At 31.9% G+C, this 18,449-nt stretch overlaps 2 protein-coding genes across 2 annotated transcripts; both read right to left on the reverse strand.

Annotated features, from left to right (window-relative positions):
* Positions 1 to 1,626: 1,626 nt before the first annotated feature.
* LOC124541673 (protein TEX261) lies at positions 1,627 to 12,069 on the reverse strand. The gene is made up of 5 exons (XM_047119599.1): positions 11,904 to 12,069; positions 10,759 to 10,838; positions 9,222 to 9,443; positions 2,573 to 2,684; positions 1,627 to 2,015 (listed from the first exon to the last, which is right to left on the reverse strand). Exons 1-5 carry the CDS (start codon positions 11,971 to 11,973, stop codon positions 1,897 to 1,899), a joined length of 603 nt encoding a protein of 200 aa, XP_046975555.1. The 5' UTR covers positions 11,974 to 12,069; the 3' UTR covers positions 1,627 to 1,896.
* A 965-nt stretch (positions 12,070 to 13,034) lies between these two features.
* Positions 13,035 to 17,321, reverse strand: LOC124541752 (hemolin-like). The gene is made up of 4 exons (XM_047119697.1): positions 17,118 to 17,321; positions 16,262 to 16,855; positions 14,344 to 14,543; positions 13,035 to 13,411 (listed from the first exon to the last, which is right to left on the reverse strand). The coding sequence occupies exons 2-4, from the start codon at positions 16,522 to 16,524 to the stop codon at positions 13,116 to 13,118; spliced, it is 759 nt and encodes a 252-aa protein (XP_046975653.1). The 5' UTR covers positions 16,525 to 16,855; positions 17,118 to 17,321; the 3' UTR covers positions 13,035 to 13,115.
* Between the last annotated feature and the right edge of the window lie 1,128 nt (positions 17,322 to 18,449).

Here is an 18,449-nt window from a genome sequence, read left to right on the forward strand (position 1 = left end):
AAGAAATATGAATCACAAAATCTTAGTAGTGCACAATATAGCTGAGTTATTAGCGAATCGTATGAAACACGTACATCTAAGGTTTTTTTATTTTTATTTATTTAATATATATGAGACAACATCACATACATTACTCTGATCCCAATGTAAGTAGCTAAAGCACTTGTGTTATGGAAAATCAGAAGTAACGATACCACAAACATCCAGACCCAAGACAACATAGAAAACTAATGATAATCTACATCGACTCAGCCGGGAATCGAACCCGGGACCTCCGGAGTTGCGTACCCATTAAAACCGGTGTACACACCACTCGACCACGGAGGTCGTCAATTTGTACTGAAATATGTTTATCTTCTTTCCTACTTCTATTGGAATAGGGTATAAGGCCTTAATCAAAAAATAATTTATAATTTTTTCATTTATAAGCGAAATATTGCTGTAATCGAAATTTTACAGGTGAAAACTTTTTGAGATTTATAATTAAGATTCGAAATACAAAAATCATTGATGCATCTAAGATTGCTAAATTGACTTTCGCTTCGCTAAAATTAACTGGCCAAATGATATAAGCAAAGATTATAATAATGGCGCCTGCTGGAGTGGATGTTGGTGCTGAATTATTAATAAATGCAATGCTATATCAGCTTACTGTTTAATTTCATTCCAGTAATTCTGACGTATTCTTTCAATGATATTCTAATAAACAGATATGTTATACCCATACTAAACAACAGAAAAAAGTGTGCCGCACCGGAGACCGTTTATTTTACATTTCGTTACAAGTAAAAAGGATAGCTTGATAAAAACAATAAGTAAAAGAGATAACTAGATGTTTTAATTACGCAAAACGTATTACTACGTAATTATGATGTATTATAGCGTATTACTACGTAAAACGACTTAAGGCAAACGTCCCAATTAGGACGTTTTCTAGTCTTCACTTTTTGCGCGTTAATAACATATCCGTTTACTAGAACATCACTGTATTCTTTATATCTATATACACACATAAATGAAAAGTAAATTTGTATTCTACGTGGAAGACGTAGCTGCCTGAATAATTAAAACAAAAATATTTATTTACAACTTACGACTAAATCATAATAAAATAAGTCTTTTAACAAACCAACAACACCAAAAGATATTCGATTCAAAACAAAAAAAAGCCGCCATGTTCTTTTATCACTATTGTTTCGCGCCAAAAACTTAATAATTTTCGAATAAAAATAAAAATTGTATAATTTAATAAAAATAAATTCATTTCAATTATAGCTATAGTTTTGGACTTATTATTAGGCTGTTTTCACACTAGCGAGAAAGAGTACAGATAATAAATAATATTGAACACAGACCAAGCAACCGCTTACTTATTCTTAATTCAAATTACTTGACTATTTATGAATATAAAAGTGGCTTAACCAAAAGAATTAAATCTTATTAAATCACTAGTTACGTTATTAAACACGGTGTCTGAAACGGTTTTGATGAGATTATATTTCTGTATAGATTGTTTATTACTTGGTAGGACTTTGTTAACGTTACCACATACTCATCACCATATAGACACCAACAATTTACACTATATTCAGGTCTAATTTTAACGAAATTCGGCTACACGTGAAACCACTAACCCGCATTGTTGCAGCGTGGGGGAATATGCTCCAAACCTCAAAGGCAGAGGCCTCAGCCCAGCAATTGGAAATTCACTGTTAATATGAAAGTATATAAATGTACATATACTTCTTCGTGTAATTAAAAAACAAATCACTTACGACCTTTAACATCTAAACCCGATCCTTAGATTAAACCACTTAAATAAACAAAGTTCAAAAATCACGCGACCATCCCTCTGGACCGAACGAATTAAACCCTATACCAGTCTATTGTATCGATTTAAAAAGCTTTTTTACTCCTCTGTGGTAATATCGAATCTTTTGCAAAACTGAAGAACGACAACAGACTATACCGTTTCGCCTTTCGCGATAAGTAATCTGTGACTACATTGTCGTCATCTGAAACAAAAAAAAAAAAACTTTATTCATGGCAAGTAATATTGCATCGTCATTTAACAAACTGTAAATAAAGCTACCACTTATTTGGATTGCAGATTATTATATATGGTATATATTATAACCGGTAAAATATATGTTATATATATTGTTGGAATAAACAAGCAACATCTGCGTCAAGTCACACAACTTTTCCTTAAAAAAAAAAGGCGGGAGATTCGTGGCTGACACATTGAGATCGCGAATATAATTATTACGGTGTAATGTGATTATTGATGGTTATTATTGTTGTAGACTAAATGTTTTTCTATTGTGGTAGGTTGATTGTTACTTTAAATTAAAGATAATTGTTTTAGAGGTTAACCTACTTCCCACTTCTGGTTCTAAAAATATAATATTAAATATAATGGCTACGACGATGGACTGTAAGTGAACATTACTTTATTGTTATCACATAATTGACAATGTATATCATTGTTGATAATAAATTCTTTAAACCTTTATTGACAAATCTAATATTGAATCTAGGCTTTATATTTTCCAATATACGTTAGACATACCTAATAAGTGTTGCCGTTCCCCGGTAGTTGGCAGCACGTAGTCGTTCGCTGATAACGACACGAACAGCGCGAATGGCACAATCCAGAGGCACAGAGTGAAATATGCCAGTACCTGAAAATATGAAATACACATCATGAAAATAAACTATACTTTATTTAAAGCCTTCTGCATTTTACAGGGTTATACGTAGCGTCCTATGTATGCTTGGATATTTTAAAACTACGCAACGGATTATGAAGCGGTTTTCATTGAAACAAACTATTGTTACAGAGTTACAATACTATTGTTACAGAGCCTTCAATACGGTGTTATGACATTTGATTCTATATCATAATTTATATCACATTAGTATTGCATATTATGAATATAGCAGGGGCTATTGAATTTATGTTATTATATACAATTATTATTGTTATTAATTGATCAATAATTTGTAAAACTGTAATTAATATTATTCTATATGTCATAGCATTTAATACTGGCATGTAACACTATTTCTCATTTTAAAAATGATTGAGCTGTCATTAGGAAACAATTGGACGGTAGCGTGGCATTGTAACAAAAGGTAGAGAGATTGGAGCATCATTGTAAAACGATAATATTATTTTGGCGTCCCGAACTACTGAAATTACACTATACTTTACTATTATTCAAGCCTTCTGCATTTTATAGGGTTATCACTATAGCATAAAACAAATTTGTCTGTTCTATGTATGCTTAGATCTTTAAAATTATGCAACGGATTTTGATGCGGTTTTAAAATAGATAAAAGTGATTCAATAGGAAGTTTTATATGTATTATGTAGTACATGTATAATGTAGAGAAACACGCATAATTTTAGAGGTCGTAAATTAATTTTTTTTGGGCTTACTTTGCAAACACTGGCTGAACCCTAGATAGATAATGAGATAGATGGTATCAAAAAATTAAAATAATATTGAAATAACATCACTTTCCGCCTCCCATTTTTAAATTTGGGCCGATAATGTTTGTTTAAATATCGATAAATATCCAGTATTTATTCGTTTTTTATAAATCAGAAGAAAAAAACCGATTTGTATTGATATTATTTTGTAAATAAATTTTTGAACTTTAAAAAAAGCTAAAAAACGTGATAACTCAAAAACAGTTTCACTTTTGGATGATTTATTTATTTATTTATTTATAGTTTTCGAAACACCATCGGCATATTCACAAAACATTAAGAAAAAGCAAGAATAAATTCATGTACGGTGTGATACACCACTACAGGCGTTTACATTTTACATTTCAAATTACAAAACATTACACTCCTACATTAATAAATCTTTAAAATATAAACAAAAATATGCAAGAATTATAAAGGAATAAAAAAAAAAAAACAATTAATAAATCACTCAAAATTAAAAACAAATAAAAGTAAAAAATAAAAAATCTTAATACTAATTGAGCAAAAAGTCTAATTTTTTCTTAAAACTATTGCTGTTATGGCTAAATATATCAATCTCATGAGAAGTGATATTATTGTAGCGGCTCATATAACGGATCATAGGCGAAAACTTTCCAACATTTGTACGGAATCTGGGAATAGCGAAGGTGTTTTGTATTGGATGACGCGGAATCGTTCTAGGGACATTTATGTAGATTTGAGAAAGTAACTTTTGCGAGTCTATTGAACCATGGATTAATTTATGTAGAAACATTAAGTCGTGATTGCACCTACGTTTCTCCAAAGTAGCAAGTTTAAAGTGTTTCAGTCGTGTATTATAGTCTGCGCGATATGGACAACCTCTATCTTTATATGCCAAAATCTTTGTAAATCTTTTTTGAATATTTTCTATGCGACTAATGTGAATTTTATAAGATGGATTCCATGCAGGTGATGCATATTCAATGATACTACGGCATAATGAAGCATATAAAGTTAAAATGGCATTTATGTTTTTGAAATCATGACATGTTCGTTTAATAAAACCCATCATTTTGAAGCATTTTTTTACTATTGTATCTATGTGATCTTTTAATTGCAGTTTTTTATCTATTATTACACCCAAGTCTCGTATCTTTTCAACTTCGGATAATAATTGATTATCTATGTAGTAAGTCGATGGTATTAAGTTTTTATTTTTTTTAGTAAATTTAATATGCTGACATTTATTAATATTTAGTACCATTTTATTATTAATACACCAAGTATGCACAGCACTCAAATCTCGCTGAAGTAGTACTATATCATCAACAGTTTCAATAGGCCTATACAACTTTAGATCATCAGCAAACATTAAACACTCACTGTGATTTATGTAGTCTGTGATGTCATTTATAAAAAACAGAAAAAGTATAGGACCAAGATGGGAACCTTGCGGAACTCCCGAATATGCAGTATAAGTCTGAGAAATATAACCATTAACTACTACTTGTTGCAGTCTGTCTTTTAAGTAAGATTCTAACCATCGCAGTAGCTCCCCATGTATTCCATAATATTTTAGCTTGTGTAATAAAATAAAGTGATCAACTTTGTCAAAAGCGTTAGTAAAGTCTGTGTAGATGGAGTCTACCTGAACACCGCTATCAACGCATTTGGAGATATCTGTAACATAACTTACAAGATTGCTAATTGTAGACTTATTTTTACAGAAACCGTGTTGTTTTGTTGAGATAACTTTTGAGCTATATTTTGATAGTGATTGACAAATAATGGATTCAAATACTTTAGCAAAATGATTAAGTATGGATATCGGTCTGTAATTGTCGACTAAGTCTCTATCACCTTTTTTATAAATCGGAATTACATTAGCTATTTTCCATACTGACGGAAATACCCCGGTCTTAAAAGAAGTTTCAAAAATTAATTTTAGTGGCAAAGTTAGATTGTTGTGAGTTTTTTTAATAAATATAGAAGGTATTCCATCAGGGCCGGCTCCTTTACATGGATTGATTGATTTCAAAATTTTATGAATGGAACGTTCACTAATGTATACAGAGCTTAGAGAAAATTGGGGATAGGTATTATGTGAAGATAATATGTTGGTAATGTTTAAACTTGTATCTTGAGTAAAAATGGATTCAAATTTTAATTTAAAAAGATTGCAAATTTCTTCACCAGTTTTAGCAATGTTTTTGCAATCAGACTTCCTCATTTCTTTTGGAATATTAGAAGAGCTCCCACGTGTAGTTTTAATAAAAGACCAAAATTTTTTCGGATTTTTCGCAACGGTTCCCTCAACACCTTCCCTATAACTAGTATAACAACTACTTGTAACTCTTGTAATACGGGAATTTAACATTTGGAGTTGTAAAGCGTCTCTAGGATTGCCATACTTTTTAAATTTTAATCTAGTTTTCTCTTTTTCGGCTATGATCTTCAATAAAGCTAAGGAGTACCAAGCAGGATATTTTCGATTTCTAAGTTTAGTCTTAGGTACATTATTGTTGATAATTAATTTTATTACATTGTAAAAAATTGACACCATATCATCCACATTGTTGGCAGCTGATCGAAATTCCGATTCCCAATTAATAGCTTTGAGTTTCGCATTTACTAATTCATAGTTAGCTTTTTTAAAATTATGAGTAGCAAAAGGTTTTTCGTTTAACATACAAGGTTCAAAAAATTTGAAATTAATTTCCAATGGTGGATGGTGCGGGTCAATCCTTGTTAGTATATGTGGGCTATTATTAACAGTAATACCTGAAAAATTTGCGAAAACTAAGTCTAAAGTTCGATTGTTACTATTCTTAACATTATTGTATTGTAAAAAATTATTTAATGACATGAAATCTTCTAAAATATATCCTAAGTTTTTGGTATTATTGTCAGGTAAGTAATCTTGACTTGTACCAGGTTTCCAGTCTATGAAACCCAAATTAAAATCACCGATAATTACAGTTTCACATAAGTTGCTATCGATAACACCATTTATGTTATTGAAGATATTATCCAGTACGTTAGACGCTACTGGTGGTGCTAAGTACACTACACAAAACAAAATATTTTTGGCTATACCACTTTCACATAAACGAACAGAAATCCATAAATCTTCATTGTCACTTTCAAGATGTCTTACTCGTTTTGAATGAAGACTATTAGATATTGCAAATAAGACGCCGCCACCCTTTCTTTCCTTTGATGAAGTTGTGCATCGATCTCTCCTGTATATCGTATAATTATTATTCAATATTTCATTGTCATCTATCGAGTCATCCAGCCAAGTTTCAGTTGCAGCTATAATATCGTAATTGTTATTCAAAGAAGCAAGTCTTAATTCCTGTAATTTGGTTTTTAAGCCGCGGACATTTTGATAGTATACGTTGAATTTTACACATAATGGTATACGGACTTATACTCCATATTGGAAAATTTTAAATTTTTCCTAATGCTTCAATATTACGTATCTGTTTTGCTGGAGACGTATCATTTTTGCGAATAAATATGCGTCCGTTTCTGATCCAAACGTAAGCAATACCCTTTTCACGAGCTGTTTGTCTTGTTCGGGCGTATAAATATTTACTGTGAGGAGATAGATGTTCAGAGACGTAAATAGGTGTTTTCTTTGTGCCGAAACCAAGATGACCACTATGTAATTTATTTTCCTTGTTCGATTTATTAAACTTAGAAACAGCAGCTAATACCTCGTCTCTGGCTCTGGTGGAAGTAAGCTTTACGATTATAGACCGAGGCTTGTTACTTGTTTCATCCATTTTTTTCACTCTTACACAATGTACCATGTCCGTGTCTTTTAAAGGTGCAGAGACAGTAGAAGCTAGCTGCTTTACTATTGAAACTAGATTTTCAGATTTATTTTCGGGAACACCGTTGACTTCAATGTTATTTTCTCGGGAATGTTGTTCCAATAATGTAACTCGATTAGATAGGTCGATAATTGTATCGGACAGTCTCTTGTTATCCTGAGATAATTCTATCACCCTACTCTCACACGTTTTCAGATCTACCTTAACTTTATCGTAGTCTGCGCTAATGAATTCAATAGTAGATTTTAATTCTTTTAATGTAATTAGCTCGTTCTTTATCAAATCAAACTCTTTTGAAAAATAAATAGATACAGCATTTTGAACAGCTTCGGCAACTGCACTTTGTATTTCTTTTCTAAGTAAAGGCATTAATTTGTCGGTCGAGGAAGGTGAAAGCATTAAGCTTAGATCCTCTGTTGGAATTTCCGAGTTAATAGATTTCAAGTTTATTTTTCGCGTTGTTATATTATTACATACGTTGTCATCATATGATTGAAATGATCTTTTAGGGGTTATGTGATCCGCTTTCGGTTGTTTATTCCCACATTTCTGACACTTCCATTGTTTCTTTTTGTCAGGCTCCATAAGAGTGAAAGATTTCTCAGATAATTTAGAACATGTAATATCAAAATTTTGAGAACATAATATGCAACGCAAAAATTTACCATCTTTGATGCTTTTCTGACAACCTGTACAAGTTTTAGTATAAGATGCCATTTCACGATGTTTTAATTTGGTCCAAAATTTATTCTGTATAATACAATAAAGTAGTATAAAATTAAATAATTTCTTGTAACCCAATTATTAGAATAACATGAACCAAGCTGTGCAATATAAATGTACAACATAAAGCGTATAGCGCTTTTGCATTACATTCAATTGTTAGACTAACGCAGTATCCAACAGTGCAGCGCTTCAAAGTTGTAAGACACGCTTCGGCTTAGGAATGTTAGTTTTATAATATATCAAGCGATGACAGTGCTTGCAATCATAGCTTTGTGTTAGATCCAAAAACGGGGTAGTGCTGAAACGCCACAATTACTCGGCGCGCTTCGATACGTTGTGTATTGCGTAGGTCAGGAATTTGTCAGTTAATGGTATAATTTTAATTTGTTTACCTTAACTTCTTAAGATTGACATGGAGTTTCGTTGGATATTTTACAAAATTAGATAGCACTTTCTACGGGAAAAAAACTGATATAACAATTAAAACTTTTAGTTAACTTTATACCACTTAATAATCAATAAAACCACGGAGCGTAATGTTATGTGCACGGGCGTCGGGATCGGATGATGCATATGGGGGTTAAAATCATTGCAAATAGTCACCCCTATCACCTCCTAGCGGATGTACGTCGAATTACCAATAACCCTGTATATCAAATCAAATCAAAATAATCTTTATTCAAGTAGGTTTTTACAAGCACTTTTGAATCGTCATTTTACAATTAAGTGAAGCTACCACCAGTTCGGAAAGTAGATTCTACCGAGAAGAACCGGCAAGAAACTCAGTAGTTACTCTTTTTTAACATTTAAAAAATACAAAGTCATGTTAATTAAATAAAATTATTTAAATTAATACATCCTGCTTGTAAGTCAACAGATAACTCCACGATTTTTTATCATCTATAAAATCTTGTATCGAATAATGCTTTTTCTACCAATGTATTTTTTACAAACGATTTGAATTTACTAAGCGGCAAAGTTAAAATTGTCTGCGGAATTTTATTATAGAAACGGATACCTTGCCCCAAGAAAGATTTATTGACTTTGCGGAGTCGGAAACTTGGCGTTATAAGCTTATCCTTACTCGTATTGCACATACAATGATTATCACTGATTTTATCAAAGTGATCAATGTTACTGTCAATATACATAATATTGTTGTAAATATATAGATTACTAATAAAGCTTACCTCTGAAAACGCGTAGAAAACTTCACCAAAATATTTGATAGCCAGATAGTGGTGCAGTATCAGGCTCATCACGGCCGTCACAAACGGTACACTGGACACTCGGACCACCGGAAAGTCTTTCAACAACAAACCGTATAACAGCTGTTGGAACAGACCTATTGCGTTCAGATAGAACGGAATATCTTCGAATATTATTAATCCAATATGGATGCCTGCTGTCACCTAAAAAAATAACATTTTGCCGTTAAATTTCTAGTAATATCATATAGTACGATACAACTTTGAAGTAGCATCGGCAAAATTCGTAAAACCGACTACATCCGAATTAAATACGCCATCTCAAATTATCAATATTTATTTCTGTTAATGATCAACACAGCCGAAAAGTTATGTGAAAGGCGGCATATCATAGTATGGGCAGATAATGCGGAGGAATGAGGAACATATTGTGAGGAAGGCATTGACCATGGATGTGGATGGATATAGAGGTAGAGGACGACCAAGGAAACGATGGATGGATTGTGTGAAAGACGATATGGTTAGAGAGAATGTTACTTGTGAGATGGCGTCTGACAGAGAAGTAAGGAAGGAGAACAAATGCTGTGCCAACCCCGAATAAAATTGGGGCAAGGGAAGGAGGATGGTGATGTCAATATGATCTTTACACAAACGTAATGACTTGTAATATCATACAACCTCATATATTCGTCAATACGACACGTCGATTTACACACACTTGCTTTCTCGAGTCGAACTGACGCGTGAATCTATAGCGACGAATAGCGTCGAGTGGCGCGATAGGGAGCTGTTTCTATTGGTTGTGTAACGGCAGTAATCGGTTTTATTGAATTTGCCGATGCTACATCTATGTTGTGTCATACTATAACTAGATAGAATTCCTAGTTAGTCGATAGAAATAGTTTTTTTCTGAATAACAGCCCAGCCCGGAGTTTACATGTTGGATTTGTGTAAGGAAAACACATGAAGCTGTTTACTATGCCTGATCTCTTTCTGGTTATGTTAGATTAGACATCCCATTGGATTATGAGTTACGGTATAGAGAGTGCATCTTTGTTTGCCCACACAGTTATGTACTTTAGTTATAATATGAATGAATGAATGAATGAATTATACTTTATTGCACACCAAAAACAAAAAAAAAGAAAGTAACACAAAAATTAATAAAATACAAAAATAGAATATAAAAAAAGAGGTAATATCTTGTGTGATTAGCTCGTTTCTTTTGAGAATGACCGGGAGGATTTGATTGGTCGAAATCATCATTAAAGTTGTTGAATTGTTGTATTAACTGTTTTAATTAAATTATTCATTATCTATTTTGTATTATTTTGTAACTCTGATCTATTCGTGGTACCCTTCCTCCTTGGTTGGTACCACAGACTAATCATATATGTTATCAAATATATTTGTATTTTATAATAACTTTAATTTAATCGTCTGCAATCTTAATACCTTAAGCATTTTATATTGTTACTATAGTAAGTTGTGTCAATAAATAAATATACAATATACTTACAACGACAATCCATGATATAATATATTTAGCCATTACAGTGTATTCCTCCACTAGCTCCGCTAGGTAGAACAATCCTGCCGCTGAAAATGTTCATTTTTCACAATTATACATTGGCAAAGAAATTGAAATGTGCATAATTATAACATGTTGTTGTTAACCCTAAATGGCCCGTAATTGGGCTAAGGCCTCTTCTCCCTGCCACCACACTACCCCAATACTGACATGTGTCAACATTATTAGGTACCCTAATAATGTTTATCTTCACCAAGCCTGAGATGAATTATAACCATTTGAAAAGTTAGTTGTGTTTGAATGGATTCGAACCTGCATTTAAGTGTAAATTTCATTTCAAATTTTTTATCACTAAATAACACATGACGTGAAGTGGTATTTATATGAGTGCTATGGGAAATGTCAACCATCCATTTATAAAAATCAACTACGATATTATGTCTAAAGTGCCTAGAGCTACACTGGTTTACATTCCCTTAAATCAATAACATAACTAAACTAAGTTCTTTTTTTATAAAATATGAATGGGCAGCTCCATTTCCGATGGGTCTGTACAAAGCCATGTCACTGATTATTATTTAATTTTATAAGAAAATTACAGTGACTAAGCATTTTCTAAATGTTCAATAGACTAAAGAATAATATAACTTGACTATTGACAGAATATTATAAAGAATAAAGGCTCTAAACGTAGTATTAATAAGTTTCATTCATTGTTATTATTATGAGGAGCATACTACAATGAACTACTAAAAATCACAAAGTTACTTTCATTCATAATATTCAAAGATTAATTTAAAAATGTTACTTTTATTGAATTAAGTATTATATATCAATAATTAAATTATTCTTATTTAATTCATAAATTCGTCATATTAGAAATATGTCGCTATTTTTTTTTTTAATTTAATACTATAAAAACACGTCTAAGAACCATTCGGCAAATGCTTTAAAAACGGTATAATAAATACCTTGTCTATTAATATACAGATCGTAGATGGTATCAAGATATTTTTACACACGAAACTGGTGCCAAACATTTCCCTTCCCCCTTTTTTAACATAATTTTCAGGATATATACAAATATACGAGATATACGTACTTGGTAAATAATAAATCACAATTGTACTCACCTAATGCCAATGTTATAAAAATAACTTGTAAAATTAAGGACAGTATACTTAATAAATATATAAAATACATCTTTATTATATCGCTTTTTACTTATTGTTTTGATATTTTTTTAAATATTTTAAGGTTATACGCGTTGTCAAACGTCAAAATCAATGTCGTATATTGATATCAATATTGTCGTTTCAAATTACTTTCCCTAAAATTACTTATACACTAAAAAATATTCTATTTAAATTATCCAATGATATGTATGAAATTCGATATTGTATTCTTTTATTTTTATTTCAAAATATAATAGACATAGTATTTACTGTCTCTATTGTTGTTTATTTTTAAAGTTTACGTTACATATTGTTATGTAAATAGATTAAATATTTCCTAAATATCATTTTCGTTATTTATATAGTTATTGACGTATTAGACGTACTTAATAAATTCAGTTTTGTGGGTAAATTCTTTAGAATGGCAATTCAAATATTATTACGTTCCATTTCAGTTTTTATATTTATCAAAAACGTATATTTCATAGTATTATTATTATGCAGCCATTTTATTAACAGAGTGGCTGAATATTTTAGAGTCTTTTTAAATGTTATGTTATAATTTATATAATGATTTATAATCATATCGAAAGTATATATTAATTACCATATAATCCAAATAATTAAAATATTCAAGGAGGCTTTTTCAAGAACTTTGAATTGTCATTTTGCGGAAACTTTAGTACTTTACTACCATTCTTTTGTATTTTTTTTTTTGTTTTCTATATATATTGTTGAATAATAATATCGCCAAAGGGTCATTTACTAATATACTTAACCATTTGTGTCTGTTAAATTAGCTTATTCGCGCTTTGATCCGCAACACAACATTAGCAAGTATTGCTGTTTGACGGTAGAATACGTGAAAATGGTGTGGTAATAAATTTGTCAATTATTATATTCTATAAATCTTGTAATTTTTTAAAGATATCCCTCCGATTACGGAAAAATTAAATAAAATAGAAACTTATAATGTATATTTTTTAATTTATTGCTAGTTTTAATTGAATAAGAAAAGAAACTAAAATGCCCAAAAATGTATTTTTTTTTTAGGAAAATTTTAATAAATAATAAATTTTATTTTATAAAATTAAATAAAATTTTATTACATTAATTACATATAAAGTAAGATAAAAAACTATATACTATGCAAATTATAAATTAAAAAAATTACTGAACGTAAACCAATGTTTCCGCGTAGATTTCGCCATTTTGGTTAAGCCCCTTACAACCGTAGTAACCCTTGTCCTCCTTTTGCACGTTCTTGATGGTCAGATCAGAGACGATCGTGTTACCTCTTGATGATTTGTTGAGGACAATTCTGTCGTTCTGAGGCAAAGCTTGTGCGTTGTACGTCCATGACAGCTCAGGCGCGGGAACACCGGCCGCTTGACAGGGAATAGTGACGTCCTCGCCGGCTTTTACGATTAATTTCGATTGGTGTTCTCTCACGAATTGTGGTGCACCTATAATGTTTAATTAATATTTAACAACTTTATACTGATTCGAAAAATTCGAATTATGAAAATTTTTAAGTTACTTTAAATAATGATAGTACGACACAACTTAGATGTAGCATCGGCAAATTCAATAAAACCGATTACTGATGATTCACACAACCAATATAAATAGCTCCCTATCGCGCCATTCGAAGCTATTCGACGCAATAGATTCTCGCGTCAGTTCAACCCGAGAGAGCGAGTGCATGTAAATCGACGTGTCAAATTGACGAATATATTAGATCATATGATATTACTAGTTATTACGTTTGTATAAAGATTTTATTCACATAAGAAATATGTATTGATAATTTGGGAGAGCGTATTTAATTCGGATGTGATCGGTTTTACGAAATTTGCCGATGTTACATCAAGTTGTGCCGGACTATAATTTATTATGATTTTTTAAATTGTTTTTAGGCTGACGACAAATCCATCTTTGCTTTGCTGATTAATATTGACTGACATTTAATTTTGATTTTACATAATATTATAACACATTTCAGTATATAGCTATGCTTAAAAGTAAATCTTTATTAATAGCTCTCAATAAATCGGTAGATTGTCTAAGATAAACCCAAGATAACTTTTTTTGAGTAACAAACATCAACTGTCTACTTATTTTGTTATAATTTTACTTCTTATTTTTGTGACAGTGACATTTTTAATCAATCTTTTATTAAAAATAATGCAAGTTGAATAAATCCATACTAATATTAATTATAAATGTGAAAGTAACTCTGTCTATATGACGCTCTTTCACTACCAAACCAATGAACACATTTTGATTAAAGTTATGAAGCAAACTTGAGCTCAAAGAAAGGACATAGGCTACTTTTTTCGCCTGACACATGAAAGCTGCGGGCAAAATCTAATATTTAAATAGATCTCATACTCACTGACAACAGTAAGCTTGATGGTATTCCTCTGAACTGAGACGTCGTTGTCAACGATGCAAGTGTACTCGCCCTCGTCCGAGAGCCAGGTGTCCTTGATGAGGAGGCGCTTACCAGCGCTCCTGTTGTAACGGGTCACGCGGTCCTTGGGGTCGTTGTTGACATTCTTGCCGTCTTTGTACCAGTCGGGATGAGCCAGGGGACTGGAAACAATTCGCAAACGTAATTTCACTATTTTTTATTCCTACTTCCGTTTCTACTATACGGGGCCTTTTAGACCTCGTATGAAAATATAATAATCCAGGTACGGGGCTTAATAGACAGATACGGGGCTAATTAGACCCCGTAACGTTTAAGAAACTGCAAGCGATGTGATGTGATCGAATTTTATTTTTTCAATGCGGTACTTTGCAAAGAGGCCCCGTATTAAAGTAGGTACATCATAGCATTCAGTTTTCAATAGGCATCTTATAAATATATCTAATTTCGTACAAATATATCAAATAGATGTTACGCCCTTCGCGCGTCAGATAAATCTGTTTTTCTTAGCCGCACCAGTCGGGTGACACCATACGGGGCATTAGACCTCGCTCCGCATTGAAGGACGCGTGTAGGTAAAGTTGGACATTTTTTGCCCATTTTGAGTTTTTAATTCATCTCTTATTTGGCAGTGGCGTGTGCTTAATTTCAATTCTGTTACATACATAAGCCTAATACGGCCAGACTTTAGCCCAGCTGTGGGATATAAGTTCTTACGTTACTTTTAAACAATTCATTTAATCATTATAACTTGGAACATAATTCGCAATAAAAATATTTACAGATAAATGTAAAATATTTTACGACAAATCTATGAAAGTAATAAAACTTTAATGGTCACTTTTATGCACTTTAGTTATTGCTGATTACTTGATACAACTAAGTAAGTACTAATTACTATATATTTAATATATATGTCCCATTTACGGTTTAAATAGGTGAACCTTGGTGTAACATTGAAAGGATATTAAATAAATAAATAAATATGAGACAACATCACATACATTACTCTGATCCCAATGTAAGTAGCTAAAGCACTTGTGTTGTGGAAAATCAGAAGTAAGGAAGGTACCACAAACACCCAGACCCAAGACAACATAAAAGAACTAATGATAATCTACATCGACTCGGCCTGGATTCGAACCCGGGACCTCGGAGTAGCGTACCCTTGAACGGTGTACACACCACTCGACCACGGAGGTCGTCTAATCAAGTCAAAAGTATATCACCTCGCCTCGTTGCCTCCACAGGTGACAGGAGGGTTCGTTCGCCCAGAGGATCGGAATTGCGATTCAACGGGGAAACACTGTTAGCATTCTTGCCACCATTCCACGCAATCAAGATTTATAGAGTATAATAACATACTGTAAATTTCCCACTACTAGGCTAGGCCTTCTCTCTCCCTTTGATGAGGTTATCAGCGTATTCAACTACACTGAACGCATAAGTGGCAGAATTTCGATGAAATTAGACACATGCAGGTTTTCTCACGATGTTTTCCTTCGCCGCTGTGCACGAGATGAATTATAAGCACAAATTAAGTACAAGAAAATTCAGTGGTACTTGGTTGCTTGCTTAAATAGTAACTATTTTTTTAATTATTAAGTTGTAATTTTGGGATATTTACCTTGTTTTTCATTTTTATTCGGTGGAGTTCGATATTTCGACATTATCTACGAATGTCTTGTTCAGTATCGTGAATAAAAATAAAAAACATGGTAAATATCCCGAAATTACTAACTTTAACAGTAAAAATAACCATGTTAATTTAAAATCTTATTTTTTTAATTGTCTAAAAATCAGCTTTTTTTCTTTGAAAAGCGGCAAAAGAACAAACTTTTGCAGCCTTATTGAACAAAGAAAACAGATTAAAAATACTCACGTTCCGCCATAGATGCAATATATCATAGTCGCATCGCCAACTTTGGCTGTCATATCGCTGCTGACGTATTGCTTAACCAGCTCCGTTTGGTGGCGGCCACCGCTCACCACATCCTCAATAACGTGTTCAGCCAACACAACATAACCATCAACGGCTGGTGACTTCGCAGTACAAACGTACTTGTGATCTGGACTCGCGTCTTCCTTCACCACGCTCGTGAAGTACAAGTCACCCTCAGGGGACGCTGTTATCCTCTGATTCATTATAGTACGGTATATGCTGGGATCGGTCAGGGATTGGTATTGCCAAACGATCTCCGGCTTCGGATACGAGGAGGGGATCTTACAATCCAATTTGAAGATGTTTCCTTCATTAGGCTTGTGTTTTGCGAGCTTAACTTCCGGTACGTCAATGTATGTCCGTTTGACATTGACAGTTCCAGAGCTGGCTGTGCCAACGTCGCTTTGTGCCAAACATTGGTATTGGCCCTCGTCGGTATTCGCGGGCTTTTTGAATGTCAACGTTCCATCGTTGGAGTTTTGGATGACGTCAGCGTTTGGAGTGAACGGTTCACCGTTTTTCAGCCATGAGTATCTGTAATGCCACAGATTATATAAATTATCAAATCGGGTTAATTTCTAAGGAGTACGAGTACAAAAATAATTTTCTGTTTATCTCATTATTATAATAATTAATACCGAGGATTTTCGGACTTGTTCTTTAAAATAATGTGTTGATCTTTATGTAGTTTTTTTTTTACATTACAATTATATAAAAACGCTTATAACGAGCTTGTTTGAACAAAGAATATTTTCAGTTTAAGAATGTAGTATCTATGTAAAAAAATAATACTAACTTAACGCCAGCCTCTTTATCTACAGTTGCACATTCTAACACCAGCTCCGAATTATCAGACACCCTGAAGAGAACCTCAGCTGGCAACGCCTTTAACACTGGCAGCTTCTCTTGTGATGCACCTAATTAAAAAAAAAATTAATGCTAGTGTCTTGAGGGCCGAATCCTAACTAGATAATATCGAAAAGGTAAAAAAATGACTTTGTGTTTCCACTATCACACATAGTAAGAGGATGGGCGTAAAATCGAACACTATTTCAAAAAATAATAATAACAGATATTTATTTAATAAAAAAAAAACTTAATTATATACTATTACTTCGACCGTAACTTATAGATTTATAACTTTTTAATCCAAAAACAAAATTGTAAGCAATTCCTGGAACTACATATTATCTATGATTAAGTAAATAAACAAACAATAAATACTCAAAGATAACATAATTACAACTAAATAGGTTAATTATATTAAGACCTATTTTATGAATAATCTGTGCACTTTAATTGCTAATCGTATATGTCAGTGCTTCAGTGATATAAATCGTAAAAAAAATAAAAAAAAAATTACTTACATATCACTCCCACAGCTCCCACAGTTAAAACAATGCTTAAAATTCTATACATGATTTATCTAAAACAAAAAATAAATAAACAATATACTAAAATAAAATACTTCATTTAATTTTTAATAAAATATCTTTGCATGTTAAATTAAAAAAAAATACAATCAAAATACGAACCAGTGCAAATGGCGGGAAAGCTACTTGTGTCAACTGACGTGGAAAATTGAAGAAACAGATTATATATAGGGGTGAGGAGTCATCGCTGAATAATATTCACGTGCAAAAACAATACATGTCACCATTTTCACGGTGCATACGTCACAAATATATATAAAAATGTCTGTTTGTTTTTTTTTAATTTATTGTAAAGTATATTAAGGTAATGATTACAATGTGGAGTGATCAATATATTTTTTTAATATGAATAAAATTAAATAATCATTTATATATTAACTACTTTTAATTCATATTTGTATTACAGAACTAACTTAGGCTACTTTTATATTATTTATAAAATTTAAGTTTAATTACGACTAAGATTTAATGTTTATAATTAGTATGTAAATAAAGATCCTGACGAGAAAAAAATGTATATTACTAAAAAAAAAATTATATAAGTTAATAAATTTAAATATTTTTCGCATTAAACCTTTTTTTTAATACCTTTGTAGTCTAAATATACAAGGCGAAAGGTTTGAAAAAAAAATTATTCAATATTAATTCGAACAAAAACGCGGGCCGTTATCTGAGCTATATGTAAAGAACCGCGG

Source organism: Vanessa cardui, chromosome 28 (genome assembly GCF_905220365.1).
Source record: "Vanessa cardui chromosome 28, ilVanCard2.1, whole genome shotgun sequence".
In the NCBI taxonomy this organism is placed as follows: Eukaryota; Metazoa; Arthropoda; class Insecta; order Lepidoptera; family Nymphalidae; genus Vanessa; species Vanessa cardui.

What these genes read in the sequence shown, in the direction of transcription:
- LOC124541673 (XM_047119599.1), bottom strand. Translation starts at nt 11,973, where the DNA reads ATGTATTTTATATATTTATTAAGTATACTGTCCTTAATTTTACAAGTT. An exon ending in TTATATCATGGATTGTCGTT is followed by an intron (nt 9,444 to 10,758) that starts GTAAGTATATTG and finishes TTATTTTTTTAG; the next exon opens with GTGACAGCAGGCATCCATAT. An exon ending in GGAACGGCAACACTTATTAG is followed by an intron (nt 2,016 to 2,572) that starts GTATGTCTAACG and finishes TTTTTGTTTCAG; the next exon opens with ATGACGACAATGTAGTCACA.
- LOC124541752 (XM_047119697.1), bottom strand. Translation starts at nt 16,524, where the DNA reads ATGAATCAGAGGATAACAGCGTCCCCTGAGGGTGACTTGTACTTCACG. An exon ending in TATTGCATCTATGGCGGAAC is followed by an intron (nt 14,544 to 16,261) that starts GTGAGTATTTTT and finishes AATTGTTTCCAG; the next exon opens with TCCCCTGGCTCATCCCGACT. An exon ending in CATCAAGCTTACTGTTGTCA is followed by an intron (nt 13,412 to 14,343) that starts GTGAGTATGAGA and finishes TAAACATTATAG; the next exon opens with GTGCACCACAATTCGTGAGA.